Genomic DNA, 19,516 nt, shown 5'->3' on the forward strand with positions numbered 1-19,516 from the left:
ACATTAATAGACCTCATTTCAAGACAAATTTAAAACAAAGCTGCAAAAATCTCAAATAAAGAACTCAACCCAAATTGTATGTATTTTCTTCAGATTAAAAGAGTGAACATAACTCAACCTGTAATGAAATATTACATTCTTAATAGGACCATTCCCATCTCTTTCTAAATACTGTGGCTTAAATGCATAAATCTGAACTGCTATTAACTGCAACTTCTGAGTAGCAGAAATTTGCCAGTCTGTTCCCTAAGATACACTGTAAGAAAACACAAGGTTATAAGGCATTCAAGATAAAGGCATTTTTTTCTACAAAATACAATTTCCACTGCATTTCCATGTTTACATCTAGCCCAGAATAGCTTCCCCGCTTTTAAACTAGGATTTTTCTTTTATTGTAAAATGACTAAGAACTGGCTTACCCAAGCATGACCTAAAACTTAAAACAGCATAGCAAAAGAACATGAACTTTTGTTACATCTGAAAAAGGCAGCACCAAGAATCTGCTCCTACACTGCAAACTTAAAAAAAAAAAAATTAAAAAAAATTTAAAACTTCACATGCACAATGGGTCAGTGATTTCCACCTTTAATGACCCTTTTAAACACACCTGATGCAATACACTTGTTCCTGAGAATGGTTTTACAGGATGTGGCTTAGAGTGTTTCAGCTCCTGTTTCTTCTGTTCCCTTTCTCTGCGGGGAGCTTCCAATGACAACCTAAATGCAGAATCAGTAGGAGAGCAGGGCAATTTCAAGGGGAAACCTGGGCTTTGGCACAGAGATGTGGTGCTCACAGTGCCAGTATTTCTAGCGCAGGCTTTTCGAGCATCAGCTTCTGGTGGTGAAACCCATTTGTCAGAGTCTGAGCTAGTGTCTGCTAGATCCACACAGTCATTTTTCTCTTCCCAACTATTTCCATAAGACAATGGTGCTCTTCCTACACCCAGAAAACTCTCATTTCTCTCCTGTTCTGGTTTGACAGTCTTATCCTCTTTGGCCAAGAAATTGCTCAGAGACCCTGTGGTAACAAAGAGTTTCTTAATCTCAACTTTTGGGCACAATGAACCTGATGCCTTCCATACTCTGCCATTCTCAAAAATATTTACGCTGTCCTTTTCCTCAATTCTTTTTCGAAAGGCATCTACCACAGGACTTGTTTGGTGTTCAGTCTGGCATCTTTTTCTTCTGACCTTCTTTGGAGAAGATATTTTCCTTTCAAAACCTTCAGCACGTAGAACTGACAGTCCCATTCCTGCATCTTTTACATTTCCTCTGTCTGGTGAACACAGCACTATTCTGTCTTTACGGCCAAGGTCTAAGAGAGAAAAGAAAAGAGAAATTATTCACAAATACAATATTGGAAGAAAAAAAAAAAAACACAAAACAACAAACCTTCTTGTACTATATTACTTGATATTTTATATCTCTCTCACACATAATCCAAAGTAAATTTACTTAATCATTCACTTTTGGTATTGCCATGTGACTTATTTCATATCAAAGAATCACGTGATCTACAACATAGCTTCAATTGTTATAAACAATCTAGCTTAAGCAAGACAATAACTTGAAACAATAATTACATCACTATTTAAAGAAATTAATTTTAATAGGAAATTGACATTTTCAATTACATTATTAGGAAAAAAATTAAAATGTGCACATTTTGACCTATTTGGTAGGCTATACTCATTATGTTGCTGCACCAATCTGGAATGAGATTGGACTATAATTCTACACACTTATATAATTAAAATTCATATAAATTTATTCCATATAAAAACTACATATTTACCTTGACTTAAAACTGGTTTGAAGAACTCTGTAATGGTCTGGTTTCTGAAGAGAAAAGAAAATATAATTTTTTTTTTTAAAGAACAATATCTAAATGCCCATACAGTAAATATTAATAAAATTAAAATACTGTAATTTATTTCTACAGATTTTTCAATGCCAATAGCTCTTAGTGCTGATAAATCAGAAAAAGCATCATCATCCCCTTCACCCTACTTGACTAATGAAGTCAACCTGTCAGTTTCCTCACTCAAACTGGTTTTTTTATCATTCTAACAAGTCTAAACTACTCTTCCAGCTTAAACTAAGTTTTCCTGAACAGGACCGACCTCACCTGCATCCAGTACTCTAGGCAAGACCTCACCAGCACCTTCTGTGACGGCATTTAACAACCTCCCCATTTCCACTATCACTTTGAACTGATAACTACTACTAGTTTTTGTTTGGGTTTTTTTAAGGTTTACAGTGGTATAAAGCCAGGCTCATCATTCCCCTCAGTGACCAAACCCTCTTCGATGCATTATTGGTTTCAGTCAGGTCTAACCACAAAGTCCTACCTGCAAGTTGTAAAGCTCAAATAATCCTGTAACCTTCTTCTTGTGCCACAAAGTCCTACCTGCAAGTTGTAAAGCTCACATAATCACGTAACCTTCTTCTTGTGGTCTAAAAGCCTTTGTGCACCACTGCTTGTTGCCTTTCTCGTACATCTGGTGCCAGGCTGGGATGCAAATTCCTATATGCACTATTACCCGACTGCTCAGCAGGATTTGTACCAGCACTGTCCCTTAACAATGCACACATGTCAGTGGTCTCCCTCACAGCACCCAGCACCAGCATTTTCTGGCTTCCAACAGAAACAGCAGTCTACAACCACCTACAAGACAATTAATAGCTTTAATTCAGAGGTATGTTCTCTGGCAAGAACAAGTGGAACATGCGAACTCCAAGGTGTTTCTCCACTAGAGAATATTGTTTCTAAAAATGGGCAGATTGTCTGAGCAATGTGCAACTTGAACACTAAAATACATCAGGATCTATGAACTTGCTATCTTCATCTTCTCCCACACAGTTTACTAATGACTTCAAGGTTATACTTACGCCTGTCTTGGAAGTGTCTCTTCAAACAAAATATTGGTATGAGAAAGCAAGAACACAGATTGGTTTAAGACCTTCTTCCCTATTTTGTTACCTTTCTGTACCTTCTAACAGTACAACAGTGACAACCAAGGAAACACTTACTTATTCCAGATTCTAAACTAACATATTCAAGCATCCATACATGCCTGTGTTCCCACAGAGTCAGTAACCATTTTTGAAGTTTAGGCCAGAAGAACCCACTGCTCGCTCATACAAACTGAATTTGGATTTAATTTTTAATCTTTCTTTAAGCTTGTAACTTTCACTTTTGCATTTTCTCACATGGCTTTTGCATTTTTAGCACCTATAGAAATACAAAAAGCTGTTTGTAATGCACTGATACTTCTTAGATCAGGCTACTGGCAAGCAGTGATGTTTAAAAATACTGTAATTTAATGAAAAGCCACCTGTAATCAGAATGTGTGAGTGCATAAAACTGGGGTTTTTTTGGCTTACCAAAGAGACCAGAAAAACTACTTGTCAAAGACTAGCTGCCTCCAATCTGTCTCGGCTCAATTTGACATAGGGCAAAATATGCATGTTCTTCCCACATGCTACAATAGTGTTAAAGAAATTTTTGACACCAGGCTCTCAACACCATTAGATAGGTTTACTGGCACAAATCAGTCATCTGGTAGCCCAAGCTGGTGCCTCAAAAGATGGGCCACAAAAAAAGGAAATCCCTGGGCAACTACACTCTTATGACCTAAACTCCCCATCCCTCATGGAAGTCCAGACCAATAGTGATTTAAGGGTCTGGGGTCTTCTCACTCTTCTTTGGTTCACTGTTTCATTACTCAGTGGTTGCTGTGTGATCATCTTCACATCCTCTTCAGTCTTTTTTGGACAATTCTGTGGTCCATGTTGTAATACAGTTGTTACTGTTCATATACGACAATTTATGGGCTGTCCACTCCAGCTATGAATTTTTAAGTAATATTTAAGCTGCTAACTTTGTCTATTCTAACTCTCACTAATGTTCAGGGTGTTAGCACCAGGTTTTGCTATAATACATCTTTCACTCACACAACAGAGCCATGTAGTTCAAGTAGAGTTCAACTTGTGGCCTAACTCTTGCTGCTTATGTCACTCAGCGCTCAGCTACTTTCAAATAATACAAAATTTTCAGCACACAGGATCTCCACATCTCAGTTCAGCAGAAGAATCAAAAGGCTCAAATGCAGGTTTATTCTCTTCTGCCAACCAATTTCTCTTTCTGCCCTAGACCACCTTGACCTCACCTGCTCAAAACACAGCTGTCTCCACCTCACATTCCTCAGACACACCTGATGCTTGCATGGACTGCTCTCAAGCTGCAAAATCATCCAGTGCCCACAGCTTTCCACACTGCATGTCTTTCCAAATCCTTTCTATTTTCCTAACTAAGCAACTGAAATTTCTGCCCAGTTAAAGCCCCATCCACATACAAAGCACCGCTGGCAGGGCAAATCTCATCTTCAGTTACCTTTCAGATTCTTCTTTTCACCTAATCTTGGAAGACAAACCATGAAAGACTGAACAGTTAAAGATTAATTCCTCAAACCATCGACCATTGGTAAAAAAAAAAATAAAAAATATATGTTTGTGTGTGTATATATATGTATACATATATATAAACACTGGTCATTCAGTGTCCTTTCACTCTAATCCACCCCAAGGGATCTTGTGTTACTCTTGCCTTCAGAGGTGGGTCATAACAAAACCAAAACCAAGGCCTTCCACCATCTTTGTCCTTGTTTCCACAGCCACTGATTCCGAATGACTGTTTATGTCCTTCACACAGCTGTCTTTCGTTCTAAATGCAAGACCTCTGTAGCAAAACTCTTGTTTATTCCATAATTATACAAAGCCTTGTACAACATAACTGAGGGAATGGAAGCACTTTTCCCTGGGATAAGTTTTATTTGAATGAAGAGATGGAGAGTGATTTGCCCTAGACTACTGGTTTGAAAGTACTTATCCACCAATATTTTCTCCTTTGAATTTGTAACTCTGCTTTTTGGAAGTACAAGGGATAGGAACTGTCCAACCAGGATTCTGTATTGTATCTCAGTCAAGGAAGTGTACTAGAAACTTCAGACAAAACAAAGGGTGAAAAGAGAAAAAAGAAAGCATGTAATGCAGTACAGGGAAGAACATGAGAAAGAACTGAGCTTTCCAACTGCTCTTCACATACACGTGAAAGTACAAAGAGAACATGTGATTTTTTTTTTATGTGAATGGCGCCCTGACTCTTCACAAACCATTTACAGATTGTTTTAGTAAGAAGTTACTGGGTTTCACTCTTTACTACCTAACATGAAAATCACAGTAGTTTAATGTATATTTATCAACAACTACACAGCTCTGGTTAACACTTTATGGCAAAATATATAAATTCAGCAAAACCTTTTATCCCTCCTCCAGAATTACTCTCCCATTTTTGTGAAATCTCTCATCTTGACTGAGACACCAAGGAGACCACTGAAAACCCCCGAGAAAATGCAAAAGCCATAAATACATGATCTTGCCTGACAAAGAAAAACGCTACACTGCTAGGAGAGGAACCTAACAGACCTTTCAGCCTTTCAAAACTAAGGATACAACCCGCACGAAAGAGGAAAGGAGGAAATTCACTTGTCTAAAGAGACAAATCCCTGAGCATTTGGTAGAAGTAACCAACTTTTACAGCCCCATAGTGCTAATCTCTGACTGGATAAAAACTGTCCTTTTAAAAGGAAACACCAGCAATAGCTCAGAGAAAGGAAATCCAGGTAATGTAGGGATAAACTACAAGAAGTTACATCTTTGATGTAACTTTGATGTAGCGTCTTGAAAAGCACTGCAAAAATAGAAAAAAAAGAAACCAAACACAACAAAACCATTCAGAATAGAAAGTCACACAGAAAACCTCACAGTGTTTTAGATACCTGCAGCAAAACTGAAACTACATAGTTTCACTTTCTCAGGCAAGAAAGGACGCAAAACGAACCGAACTTTTACCTTCTCCCCTTTCTTTAGACGTAGGTGCTATCAAGAAAAAGAGGATCAGAATAAAATAAGGCGCTGCTAACGGCATAAGAAAATTTTTACTTGTCTCATTTTGTAGGAAACAAAGGTTATTTAACTCGGTGGCCTCCAAAAAAACCTCACCAACTCTTTATCTGAACTTGGATTTCCAGTTAGCAGACAGGTTCTAAAAACTGTCACTGACTGCCACTGCTTCCACCGCAGACCGTGTCCCGCAGCACCGTTAGCGGCACAGGTCCCGGCCGGAGCGGGTTTGGCAGCGGAACCTACGGCACCCCAAGCTCTCCGTTAGAGCCGAACCGCTGGAGCCGCTCAGCTCCACAGACGGGCTCGCCAGCACCGGGGCTGAGACGGGAGAGCACACGGGCACACGTGGGACGACTCCAGCATCCTGAAGGGTGTGCTGGAGACGCCAGCCAGAACTCGGCTGGACACTGCCGGACCCCTTTCCCTTCGGCCAACGAACCACCGGCACCACGTGCAAGTACCGATGAGGCGGCACCGGCCCCTCCGCGGCTGGAGCACCGCGGGGCTCTCACACCCCGCCCGCCGACCGCCGGGAGGGCTCCCGGGGATGCTCCCAGGGCGGCCCCGGTAACCCTCGCCGGGACGCCCCCTGCCACCCGTCCCGGGCGCGCCGGAAGCCGCGGCGCCGATAGGGGCGGCGACAGCGGCGGCGACGACCCTCCCCTGTGGTACCTGCCGTCCTGGGCCACCTCCCTGCCCGCGGCCGCCAGCGTAACATGGCGTCGGGACATGGCGACAGGCGGGCCCGGCGAAGGCAGCCCCTCGCCGAGCGGGCGGGTCATGGCGCGGGCGGCCCGGCGGGCCCCACACGGGCGAGGGGAGCGGCGGGTGCGGCCGCCCCCAGCACCATCGCAGGGGCCGCGGGCCGAACAGTCCCTCCAGGCGGGGGTTACGGGACGGGCTGTGCCCGCTGTTCCTTCAGTGGGAAGGCTCGGCCGCTGATTGGCTGAACGGCTGCGGGAGCCGCGCCTTCCATTGGCTACTCGCCGCCGGGGGCGGGACAGGGAGCTGGAGCGCGGCTATGATTGGCTGTCGGGAAGGCGGAAGGCGGGCTGAGAGGAGGAAGGGTGGTTTGGCGCTTCGGTCTGGTGCCACTCACCCCCCGCCGCTCTCTGATTGGTGCGCTCGGGGCGGGCCCTCCCAGTCTCCGCGAGGCTTCGCGCCCGCTGTGCGCCCGGCGCGCGCCGGCCGTTCGCGCTTCCCCGGCGCGAACTGGGGAATTTTGGGAACACTTTGGGGGCACTTTGGTGGGGTACACCCACGACCAGAACCGTCCCACGAAGAAAATCGGACATGGACCGCCAGCGAGCTGCAGGTGGTGGGGCTTGCGCTGCATCCGTGAGAAGATCCAGGCTGCACACCTGTCTCCAGAGCCGCGGGACAATGTTTGGGAGGCTAAAAAGTTGGGATGGGAGTAACTTTTTCAAAATCGCCACCAAACCCTGTGCCTTCCCATCCTAAGCGTACTGTGCAAGCTTCACTCCGTGCCCGGACCTTCCCCTGAAAACGCACCCTCGGTGCGACCCCGTGTCCTGCACCACCACATGGCAAACATTTTGGACGAAAACTCAGTCCAGGAAACCTGAAGAACCAGGTTTGGAAGCTTAGAGAATGCCAGTACTGCTATCTGTAATTCACATAACTAGTCTATAAAAATTAGCAATGTCAAAATGTTTCTACACTACCTGCTTTAGCAGTTCCAAGCAGGTGCTGCACAGGTACAAGGTAGTTCCTGCCTGTTGTCTGCAGAAAGAAGAGATCACAGGATCATAGATCCGTTTAGGTTGGAAAAGACATTTAAGATGCCCTGAAGGCTGTATGGGACAGTTTGTGCTGAAATCTGTTTTGTCTGAGGTTTTGGTTAGCACTTTGCCTAAGAGTAGAGATGACCAAGGCCACTGTTTTTCTAATATTTTTCTTGGATCCAGAAACACATGGAGACAACTGACTCAAAATGAAAAGGAGTGACCCATCCCATGTCTCTTTCCCCACCCTTCCCAAGGTAGTCTGGCCTAGGGAAAGGCTGCAAAGGAGAAGCAGCAGAACTGAAATCACAGGACAAAATACAAAACTGCATTTTGAGCACCTGAATGTCTGAGTCTGCTCTGTACTATGCACTCCACTCCCTTTCATCATGCCCATCCCTCAGTCTCTGTTTTTCAAAAGCTTTCATCGTCTGATCTCTTAAACCCATCCTCAGAAGTGTAAAACACGGGCTGCCATCACAACATACACTTTGCTTCTTACTTTCTTGAACCCATCTTACATGTCCTGCCTTCAGCTGCATGCTCTTTGCCCCGGGGACCATCTATGGGTATTATGTTTGTAAAGAATCTTCCAGGAGCGGATCCCACTGTTTGACAACACACTTCCCGACCCACTACGCACAACAGTACAATAAATCCATGTTTATGCTTGGTCTAACTTCCTTGAGCAACAAATTAAGAACAGTTTGACTTGCTTTCTTGAAAAGACAGTAGTGTGCATTTGAATTACTGTTAATAAAGTGGTAAAGTTTCATGCCCAGTGTTAGCCAGGAATTCCAAAAATATTTTTATGCCACATTGAAGGAGCAGATGAAATTGAAGTCCTATAAACATTTGCTTTACCTGTCAGTGTAATACTTTAACCCTGGAAAATTGCAATAGACCTAGAGGCATTTCTATGGTTAAGTGACCTGGAGTCATAAAGATTTGCAAAAGACAATAACAGAGTTGAATACAGAGCAGCTTCAACAGAAAGTCCAATTCCATCATTTGTGATGACAAGGTGAAGCTGTTTATCATAAGAAGTAAGGGTACAAACCCCAATGATTACACAAATAATGACTTGGCTTACAATAACCTGCCCATGGCAAGTGTCTGAATTACAGTTACTGCAGAAAGTGGGGTATTGTGGCATTGAGAACCGTGGGGGAAGTTAAAAAAAAGGTGAAACAGCTGTAATGGTATCAGCTTGTTTCAGTTTGGGGTGTTTTTTTCCCCTCAAGCAGGAGAGTTGTGTACACACATACACTGTTTAAACTTATACATGCCCTACAGCAGGCCTTAATTTCAAATAAATAGGCTACAGCACTCATTGGGCACACAAGTATAGCTATCAGTAAGTAATCATAATACTTAAACTTATTTTAATTAGAATAACACTAATCACTATAGATGCCAATTTTTCCCAAGAGAGCAGGAATCTTACTTTGCCTGACAATTTGAGAGCATTTCAGTGCTTACAATTCATTTCCTTGAAATTAAGCAAAAGTTAGAAAATACCTCATGCTCCGCTTCAAAAGAGTTGAAAAATCATTTGCCTCCTGCCAGTCCTGTGCTATTGATTTTCATTTCTATTAGTCCTTCCCGTCATGCAGTCTGAACACCCACAAATAACCAGAAACTCTGAAAAAGTATAAAGCTGTGAGACTTTATAAGGATTTACAAGTAGTTCCAGAAGTATACTTGAGGTATTATGAGAGTCATTCTTTCCTATTTATTTCATCTGTTCCTTAATTGCCTTCCAGAATGACTCATGATTTTATTTTCAAGCAAAAGCAGGAAGTATTGCAGAGTGCAGAAGTTTTAAGCAGTATCCACAGGGAAATGCATTGCCCACAGTGCAGCTACATCATAATGAACTACTGTGATTTGGCCACATCCATTAACACCTGAAATTTGTCAGTCACAACCATGTGATCTTCACCATTTTAATATAAACATTCTAAACAGAGTTAAAAGCCCTGAATCGGAATTGGGCCCACATGCTTTTGACAAACAAATGAAGGAAGCAAAATGAAAGCACCATTTCTAATCTGTGAAGAAATTGCCTTTAGGCTTTTGAAAGCATAGCTGGACTTCAGGATTTTCCAATTTTCACTAAAATACGCTAGTACTTTCAGCCTTTCTTCTTGAACACCGCCCATAACTGCAGAATCCAGCTGCTTTAACGCTAGAAACTAAGTATTTCTGAAGTTTTCAAATGGTAGCTGAAACCATACTGTCAAAACCCCACATTTTCTGAACGGTTTTTGTTTGTTTTCGATTTCAGAAGCCACAGGGATAGTTAACAACTCAAAATTATTTGTAGAAAAGGAAGATCCCCCAGTGGATCTCTCACCCAAGGGGTTCTGTGGAGACACCCACTCCTCTGGCAGAAGAAAACTTAGACACACACTCCAGCTTCCATCGCTCCCAACAGCTGCAACTGCCACCTGTGTTAGGTTCTTCTGCATCCTTGCAAAGGAGCAACCAGAGTGGCCATGCAGGGCTGAGACACAGTGAACCAGGCCACTCCTGGGGAAGGGTGTTTAGGGGGGTGGGTCATCAGTCACTGCAATGGGGCCACCCTCAGCAATCAGGGGGGTCTAAAACCTGTGTTCAACCATTAGCTCAAACTTCCTCTTCTCACAATTTGTGAGATGAATACCGTTTTCCAGGGGGTGATTTGCAGCCCTGACCTAAAGAAAAAAGGAGGTGCTGCAGGTTGTAAAGTCACATAGTGGGGCACTGCATGTGCATGGCCATCTTAAGCCATGGACCTGCATCCACCTTGTAACATGACTATTCCAGAGCTCCATATGAAATACTTACCCCAACCACGTTTCTTTGAAATTCCACGGATCTCCTGCCTCATTAATGTGTTGGTTTGTTTCCACCTTGTTTTAATATGCCTGACCTTACCAAAAGCACAGCAAAGTCTAGTTATTCAAAAATCACTGACCTTGTGCTGCCTCAAGGGAATCAGGGTGAAAAGGCAAGATAGATTGCTGAAGTGACAACGGACTGTGAAACGCTGCTAGAACATTAAGAACAAGAACTGAAGCAAACATGAGCAGTGAAGCTGCAAAAGGAAGATTTCTCTAAAAAACCACAGGGAATGACAGGTAAGGGCAAAGACAGGTATCATCATTAAGTCTTATCCCCTTGGAGATTAAATGTTGTAAATTGCTTTTTCCCTAATGCAGGATCAAGTTTGTGTAGAAACAGATCAACCAATATTTATTAGCATACCTTTTATTAAGTTGGCATAGTAGACTTATTAATAGTAGCTCATTATCCAGACAGTAAATTCAGTTATTCTTTCATGATTCACACACATGCTGTCACTCACTGAATACCCAGTAGGGAAGGGGTAGCTGACCACAGTGGTTTTCTCAGATACATACTGATGTGTCACTGGCCTCAGGGTCAATGCTCAGAAAGTACATCTGTTTCTGCAGATGCTCACGTAATCCCTGTAATCTTTGTCAGCATATAGCCACCGCTCCCTTCTTGGATGTAGCACAATTCATATGCCATTGCTGATGGCATGTGTGCTGGTGTCCTGGGATCATCCATTGCTGTGGATTCAGCAAGACCTCTTTGCTCTCGAGTTTATCTACTCCAGCACACTCTTGCACACTGCCTCTCAGTGTGCATCCTTCTTCTCTTCAGCTCCCTGTTTTCTGATAACTATTAACTATTTCCCCATCCATGTGCATCTAGATGTACCTGTGGAGTCTGTTTAAATTCAGAGGGGGTTTTTGAGACCAAAGTGCTCCATCTACACCATAGGCTGTCCCTCCCAGGTGCAGCATAGGCAGCTCTCTCCCCAATCACTATGAACATATTGGTCACAATTTGCAGCAGAGATTCCCAAATCCATCTCCAAACCTGGCTCCTCCAGAACACTGTTCACCCACAAAGCTCAGCGTGCCACCACTCTGGTCATACACTGCCTTTTTTCAGCAGCACAAATCACTACACTGTCTATTGACAATATAATTATATGCTTTGGGAAGAACTCAACTCTTCACCACCCAAACCCAAAGATTTTCATCCACCACTCTCCTTTATAGGCATGTAAATAATTTCTTATTAATGGCATGATGCATTTTCCTGCTTGTGATTATCTTCTACCACACAGTTTTCCATCAGCTATTTTAATCACACAGGCACAAATCACACTTTCAAGCTATATTTAATGCCTAGCTGCTAGCAGTCCATGCTGTATCTCCTAGTGCTATCTTCAGACACTCTCATATATGACTACAGGTGTTCTCTGACAGTATTATGTGTGATGGCTGCAGATACCTGCATGTTAGTCTGTTACCTAGGTGCTTATTAGTCATGCTTTCATGCTTCCCCTTATTTCAGCTAAACAGCCATAATAATGAGGTTTCCTATCTGTCACAGCATTGCTTTGATTTGCCCATACAATAGCAGAGAGAGGGAGGTACAGGAAGGAAAGATCAGCTGTCTCAGCATCCATTTATACACTATTTTATGTCACATATATGAGAAAAGATAGGAAGAAATAGAAAGCAGGTGACAAATTTGAATGCATATATGGCAAGGAATGGATATAGAGAGGAAATGTTTAGATTTTCATTGTTTTCCTGGGGAGAACACAGATACTGAAAAAAGTTGTGGAACTGGTGGAAGGGATAAAGTCCACACTCATGTGGAATTGCTCTGATGTAGGCAGCCACTACTCTTTGCACTACAAATGAAAGGGGACTGCTAAGTGCTATGCCAGCTGGGGTTTGTTTTAAGTAGAAAAACATCTATTCATGAAAGCAGAATAAGAATGTTTTCTTTAGGCTTAGGCTGGCTTCCTCTGATTGAAACATATACCTGAGCACACAGCCAGAAGCATAGCTGCAGCTCACATGAACATGCCTGAGCCAAGCCTGTGTAAATTCATCAAGTTGATGTACTTTTCCAGGCACTTCCAGACTCAGCTTCCTAGCTGGGCCTGCCTCAGCTGCTCTTTGTTCCCTTTACCACCAATTTGCTGTGAGGTTTTAGCACTGCCACAAATTACAGCACAGTTCAGACACAGACATTCCTTGGCATTCCCAGTTTCTTTTTCTTCCATCTTTCTGGAGAACCTCTCCCCTTCTCACTAATTCCCAGCTGTTATCAGATCAAATGCTCCCTGCTGATTATTCCAGGAACCAATTACACCTCCTTTACCAAGCAGACACTGGTACTTTGACATGCAGCCCACCGAGCAGAGGATTAACCTTTCCTTTAGGTGAACATCTGGAGAGATGTTCATATTTACAGTACCAGTTTCAACTCCAATAACAATTTCATCAGTGGGGAGGGTTTGTATCTCAAGATTGTGAAGCATTTGTGCTTTTCAGAGGCTGCTTCATCCAGGGAATCAGCATCTCCAACCAGGAACTCAACTAGCACATTAGTTCCTTTTTTTGACTGGACAAAAAGCTGGCAGCGCTGCACTGATGCATCAAGAGGACATGGTGTGTAGAAAATATGTCATGGCTTTGTGCATATATTAATTCTACTACACTAATATACATTTACTAATCACTACATAGTTTGTTCACACGTTTAACACACACTAATGATTCTCCTGACATGCATACCCATTCCCACAATTATTTTCATGGAAAACTTCAAGTCAGTCTAGGTCAGTTAAATTTCATCTGTTCTATTTCTATTCCCTACCTTTTATTTATTCAAGCATTTCAAAATTGTGAATACCAGGACTTTCAATACTTAAAGCTTCATAGGCAAGAGCCGTATAACTACATACACAAAATTCCTTTGTCGTGACTAATAGGAACAGCCTGGTTTACAGGTTAAGCAAATTAAAAATGAAAATGGCCTTCACCTGTGGCTTCTTCAGCAGACATCTATCATACTAACATTCACCAAAGCTAATTCGTGTCGTTTCTGCTCCCTTTCTATGGAGGCTGTCTCTGGGAGAAGAGCAGTGCTATATGCTTGGTAAACCTCCTGTAAATCACTCGTCGTTTCTGCAAAGATTAATCATTCTTGACAAAAAGGTGAGGGAAAAAAAGAAAAGGTGAGGGGCAATCCAGTACTAGCAGGCATTGATAAGGGTTTTCCTTTAGCAGCTTATCAGTGTTTCTCTGTCTTTTCCTACACAACAGAAACACATTGCTTTCAGTGTAACAAGCAACAGAAATTTTAATTGCTAAGTTCAGTTAGGTAATCAAGTTGCCAGACCTCTCTTATCTTCTTCCACTTATATGTGTGACCAAACTCTTTTTGCAAAGATTGAGGGAATTCCTGATTCAGCCTCAAATATTATATTTCTTTTGCAATCAGAGATCTAATGAAGTTGTGGGCTGCTCAGCCTTCAAAATGACTAATTGGGAAATGCCTGATTGGACAGGAAAATAAGAGTCAGGGCCTCCATCACAGGTAAGCAGAGACAAGACAAGTGATGTCTAGCCAAAATGAGCAAACACTGTTATATTTCAGAAGCTAGACATGAAATCAGTCAGTAACACCGCCTACACTGACTTACTACTCTTTTTAACCTAAGTTCCATGTCTGTGAGTGAAAAAATGGAAGGTTGATATACCAAAAGTGGCACACACTAGCAAATCTTTAAAGAACTTTTTCTTTAGTAACCAGCTAAATTTGCAGGACCAGCCATTTCAACTAGAAGCCAGGGAACCACATGGCTATCAGTTCAGTGAGGAAAAGACCTAGTGGATGGCATCATGGCTTGGTGAGAGTGGAGAGCAGGTTTTGTAAAAGCAGAAGACAGATGCTAATAGGACTAGATGTTAGGCCAGCAAGTTAACCAGCTGGGCTGTTGAAATAAGTGTTGGTAACAGGGAAGCGTTTAGGTTCTTTTTATTTTTGTTGTTGACATCACAAATATGCCTGGGATACCAGCTGCTTCAAAAACAGACATAATTACTCCACTGGAAGGGTTAGTTAGGGACGCTAAGCAAACTGGCAAAGACAGTGTCTGCTTAGCGCTTACAGGTTGCATTTGTGTTAATACAGAGTCTCAGTTTTGTGACCAACACTGGAGTTGCAAGCAAGCTTTGTGGGCAGCCCATGAAGGGACCTTTTCCTCCTACATCAGTTCTGAATCATCTCTCACCTACAAAACGCTACCGATCACAACACACCACATCCCTCCGCCTCTGCCAGGAAGGCTGGCGGTCTGACAGAAATGCCGAGATACATAACAGCAACACTAATACTGATATGAAGGAAAGCATGACTGTGGTGGGTTGACCTTGGCTGGACACCAAGTGCCCACCCAGCTGTTCTATCGCTCCCTTTCCCAGCCAGACAGGAGAGAGAGTAAGGTGGAAAAACAACTCGTGGGTTGGGATAAGGCAGTTTATTTAAAGCAAAAAGCAAAGCTGAAGCTTGCACGCACAAAAGCGAAGCAAAGTGAAAGATAGCAGGGTTTATTCTCTGCTTCCCATGAGCAGCGATGGTCAGCCACTCCCGAGAAGCAGGGCTTGGGTACGTGTGATGGTTCCTCAGCAGGCAGCCGTTGGAGACAATGAATGCCTGCCTTCCTGCTCCGTGCCTTAGCTTTTAGATCTGAGCAGACATCATATGGTCTGGAATATCCCTTTGGTCAGTGTGGGTCAGCTGGCCTACTTGGGTCCCGTCCCAGGATCTTGCCCTCAACTGAGGAAGAAATGTTACAGTGCTGATGCTGTGCTCAACAGTAGCAAAAATGCCAGTGTGTTACCATCACCCTTCTGGCTACCAAGGCAAAGCACAGCACTGTGAGAGCTTCTATGGGGAAATAAATGAACTCCAGCTCAACCAGACCCAATACAACCACCAAAAGCTATTAGTTGAGCAAGGGCTAGAGGAGTGTTTTATATTGACAACAAAGCACATGACCAGCACCAATCAGAGTGAAACACTGACAAATGAGATGTTTGCATCCTAAAGACTGTTCTCTGATAAGGCAACAGCAGAAAGAAAAACACCAAGAGACCTGTGCTGCAATAACAGGAGGATGGTGACAAGGTTGTGTCACCTTGTACATGCCATTGCTTTCTGCTGTCCTAACACAAAGGCAAATTGGTCATAAAGATACTCAAAACAAGGCAAAGACAACGGGCAGCCACCTTGCCCAAGATTTACAGAGGAAGAAGCAAGACTCTTAGTGGGACAAATTGACTGCAATGACTTTGACTTCCTAAAGAAGTAAAAGACATTCTAAAAATTGGTTCAAACCAGCTCAAAAACTACATCTAGCATGATCAAGAGGAACCTAAAATATGGACCAAGTATTTGAAAGCCAGCATCACATCCTCAGTGTTACGCAAATGATTCTTGTGAGTTTTGACAGGTGTCGTGGAATCCACAAGTATGTAGGTGTGAAAATGTGAGTAGAACGTGTGACAATGAGCAAATAAAATAAGTTCTCTTTAAACTAAACTTCCTCTTTCATTAAGATTCACACTAAATCTTGTTACATTATTTTCTTACAGGCATAGGGCAGCAAGTGCAGCACATATCTTCCTATGAGTCTTGTATGCTTTTCTACACCCTCCCAGCCTAGCACTCCAGCCAGCTCCCCCAGACTGGCCCATATCAGATAGCTGAGATGAGTCATAGGCTCTTTCTTGGATCTAAAGCCAAATCACTGCTAGAAATGCACAAAACTGGGCAGCATACCGGGTTGGCCAGAACCACTTCCACTTAAGAAAGATCAGCTATTACTACAGCACACCACTAATTGCACTTCTCTAAATTCCCTTGAGAAATTTACAGCTTTCCTGAAGAACAGACTGCAAACCTGCACACCATACTCCCACAGCAGCTCCATGTACAGGGGATAGAAACATCTATCCCCATCCCTGCAGGATAAAATCCTGTTCGCACAGGAGGGGGGGTTTCCCCCCTCCTCACATACAGCTGTGATTTGCTATTACCTGCAGATCATTTCTGGTAGAGCTGTTGCTGAACAGTCGCTCTCCATCTGACAGTCTTGCATTGCTTTAACTCACTGCAATCCTTTGTACTGTTCCTCATTGCATTCCTTAGACTATTCCTCAAGATAACTTTTAACTCTGATCCTGTTCTCCTGTGCTCACCATATGTCCTAAATTCACAACAATTTAACAAACATACTCCACAAACCTAGGGCATATATATACACCTTTGATGCCATTTGTGGACTCTGAATGAAACATAGCATGCCCTTGGACACTGGACAGGCTCCTGTAAAACAGTAGCCAATAAATCCCACTCTTCTGGCAACAAGCCCTCAGCAACTCACCTAAGTACAAATGATCACAGGATAGATACAGATGGCCTGGTGCAATTTAGGTGCACCAACTGGTGCAAAAAACTCCCATGTCAGTTTTGCAGGCCACACATCAGGACAGACAGGCACTTAACTGTACATGGCACATACTCAAATAGACAGATATAACTTGCCAAATTCTGTTCTGTAGGGCTACACTGTTAGGGATTTTTTAGCTTGGTAGCTTGAAAGTGGTTTCAGGTGTACTTATGCCAGCTAGAGTTGCACTTCATGGTGCTTATGTGTAAATATACTCTAGTGACCAACTCGCAGGGTAAAATCAGGCAGCAAAAGGCAACAAGAGCATTCAGAGAAATAAATCTGCTTTTTGCAAATGTTGGATTTTCAAGGCGTAGTGACAACTAAGTTAAATTGATAAATCAAACAGTGGAAGAACATAAGGACACTTAAATCTCAGGTGACACCTATAGAGGCAAGATTTAAAAGAAATATAGAGGCAACACTCTTCATGCCAATAATTCTCACACTATTTAACATTATATGTGTATACATTCACTATCCCCAGCTTGGCTAAAAAGGAGAGACTCTTCTGCCCTGCTCTACTTCATGTTTTCATCACTCTGAGCATTAATAAAACAGACTCTCCACTACAGCTTCCTGCTTCCAACCAAATCTTCCAGGGTGACACTAGAGAGCCACCCTGGGACACCCATCGGTGTTTTTCTCAGCAGCTTACCTGTCACTTAATGATCAGCTGTTGACTCTGGAATCTACATAAATAGTCTGTGCTGATTCAGAGGTCAAACCCTGAGCTGAGACAAACTGACACAGTTTTAAAATAAGCCTTGAGAAATATGAGTGACCTTCCAAAACACCTATTGGCATTTTAATCCTTAGAAACTCCATTTGTAGGTACAAGGTCAGTATTTTCAACAGGTTAGCTGAGCGTGATTATCTGCATATCATCTCTGATAAGGCAGTGGTTTGGAGCTCAGATATGCCTTTAACTTTATATTGTGTGGCAGCCCCAGACTATAATTAACTTTTAATAATTAAGGTTTAATTTTTTTTAATAAAAAAGTCATAAAGACTCTTTAAAAGTTTTTCTCATGTAATAGCCTTGAAGAAACTGAGGGGTTTTTTAATATACAAAGTATGATACTCACCTAGAAACCATTTGTTGTGTTAAAACTATGAGGTGGTAGAGTTGAGTCATAAAAAGCATGAATCATTTACAGCTTCATTAAATGGGCCACAAAAATGTAAGACAGGGTTATAACTTAGCAGGTATTCTTACATTTCCCTCAGCTGGTCCAAAGGAATTTCCTTTAATTTCTTCTTAGGAAAGAGTTTAGTTTGTAATGATAAGACTCTAATCAATCCAATAATTTAGTTTCATTAATGTTCCTTATTGGACACAGCTGTACAACGCAGCTCATTGCTCTCTGCCCTCTACTAAAGGTTGCCACTTCCTAAGCTCTCCTATTCTGGTACTTTAAGCACACATTCCCCCATTTCCATCAAAGTAGCTTTTCCTGTCTTATTAAATAGCCTTTTTGCTAATCCAGATTGTTTTGACTGAAATGAGCCCTTGTGTGTAGAAACAAAATCTTTCTGCATTTTCCCACCAATAGCTCCAGCTCATATGTGCTTTAATTTAACTGAGTTTCCATAAGTTAATTCACCTTTGCCTTGATGGGTTGATCCTGAAAGAAGCATTTATCTCAAAAGGTCTGCCTATGTTCCCCCTCTCTCTATCAGCCAAAATCTTCAAGAGGATCAGGGTGTACTTTTGCAATATGTACTTGCTCTTCTTATTTTTCTATTTTTCTATCTTCATATATTTCTGCCCTCAGAGTGAGTGGCTGTGGGTCTTCCAAGGCAAGGAAGCAAAATCATCTTCTTGACAGGCAAGGAAGGCATTTTTCACTTTCATACACTCAAGAAGCCTTGCTTGCTTCATTATTATCTGTAACTGTTCTGTTACTGTTTCTTTTGTAGCACTACAGTTTGGCACTGCTTAAACACAGTAGCCTTTTGCTTTTCTTTTAAGTTGAGGACTGGAAAATCATCCCTGAGCAAAAGGCAGTTTGATCCCTGATAGTGGGGTCTGCTGCAACAATATCCCATCTGGAACACTTCCAGCCTCTTCCTCACCATGCCAGGCTTAGCACCATATCTCCAGATACCCCTACAGCCCTGTGGTGAGCAGACTGAAAACTCAAAATAACCCCGAGACAACAAGAAATTTATATATTTCAACAAAAGCAGTTCCTTGCCCTGCTGCATTACAGAGTGTGAGAGGGACGGCACAAACCAGTTAAGAGGGAAGGATGGGATTTGCTTTTTCCCTGGCAACAGTAGCACTAAACCCCAGCCTTCTGAAAAACCAAGACAAATTGAGGAGATTTAATTACCATATCCCACATTCCAAAAAGAAAGTAGGTACTGTTCTAGAGGGCATTTTGATTTATTCCTGATATCTATAACAGGAACTAATGTTTAGCATCAGAAAACAGACAGGCCGAAATGAGAAGTAAGAAACA

At 42.4% G+C, this 19,516-nt stretch overlaps 1 protein-coding gene across 2 annotated transcripts in view; it reads right to left on the reverse strand.

Annotated features, from left to right (window-relative positions):
- The window catches only part of SLF2 (SMC5-SMC6 complex localization factor 2), a 30,767-nt gene extending 23,874 nt beyond the window's left edge, over positions 1-6,893 (reverse strand). The window contains exons 1-3 of one of the 2 annotated variants that reach the window (XM_064663158.1): positions 6,639-6,893; positions 1,795-1,838; positions 608-1,314 (exon numbers count right to left, since the gene is read on the reverse strand). In XM_064663158.1, coding sequence (XP_064519228.1) covers positions 608-1,314; positions 1,795-1,838; positions 6,639-6,748 — 861 coding nt within the window. In that variant the 5' untranslated portion in view covers positions 6,749-6,893. The remainder of the gene's footprint in view (positions 1-607; positions 1,315-1,794; positions 1,839-6,638) is intronic. The other variant, XM_064663159.1, reaches the window with a different exon arrangement.
- Between the last annotated feature and the right edge of the window lie 12,623 nt (positions 6,894-19,516).

This window comes from Pseudopipra pipra, chromosome 8, assembly GCF_036250125.1.
Source record: "Pseudopipra pipra isolate bDixPip1 chromosome 8, bDixPip1.hap1, whole genome shotgun sequence".
NCBI lineage: Eukaryota > Metazoa > Chordata > Aves > Passeriformes > Pipridae > Pseudopipra > Pseudopipra pipra.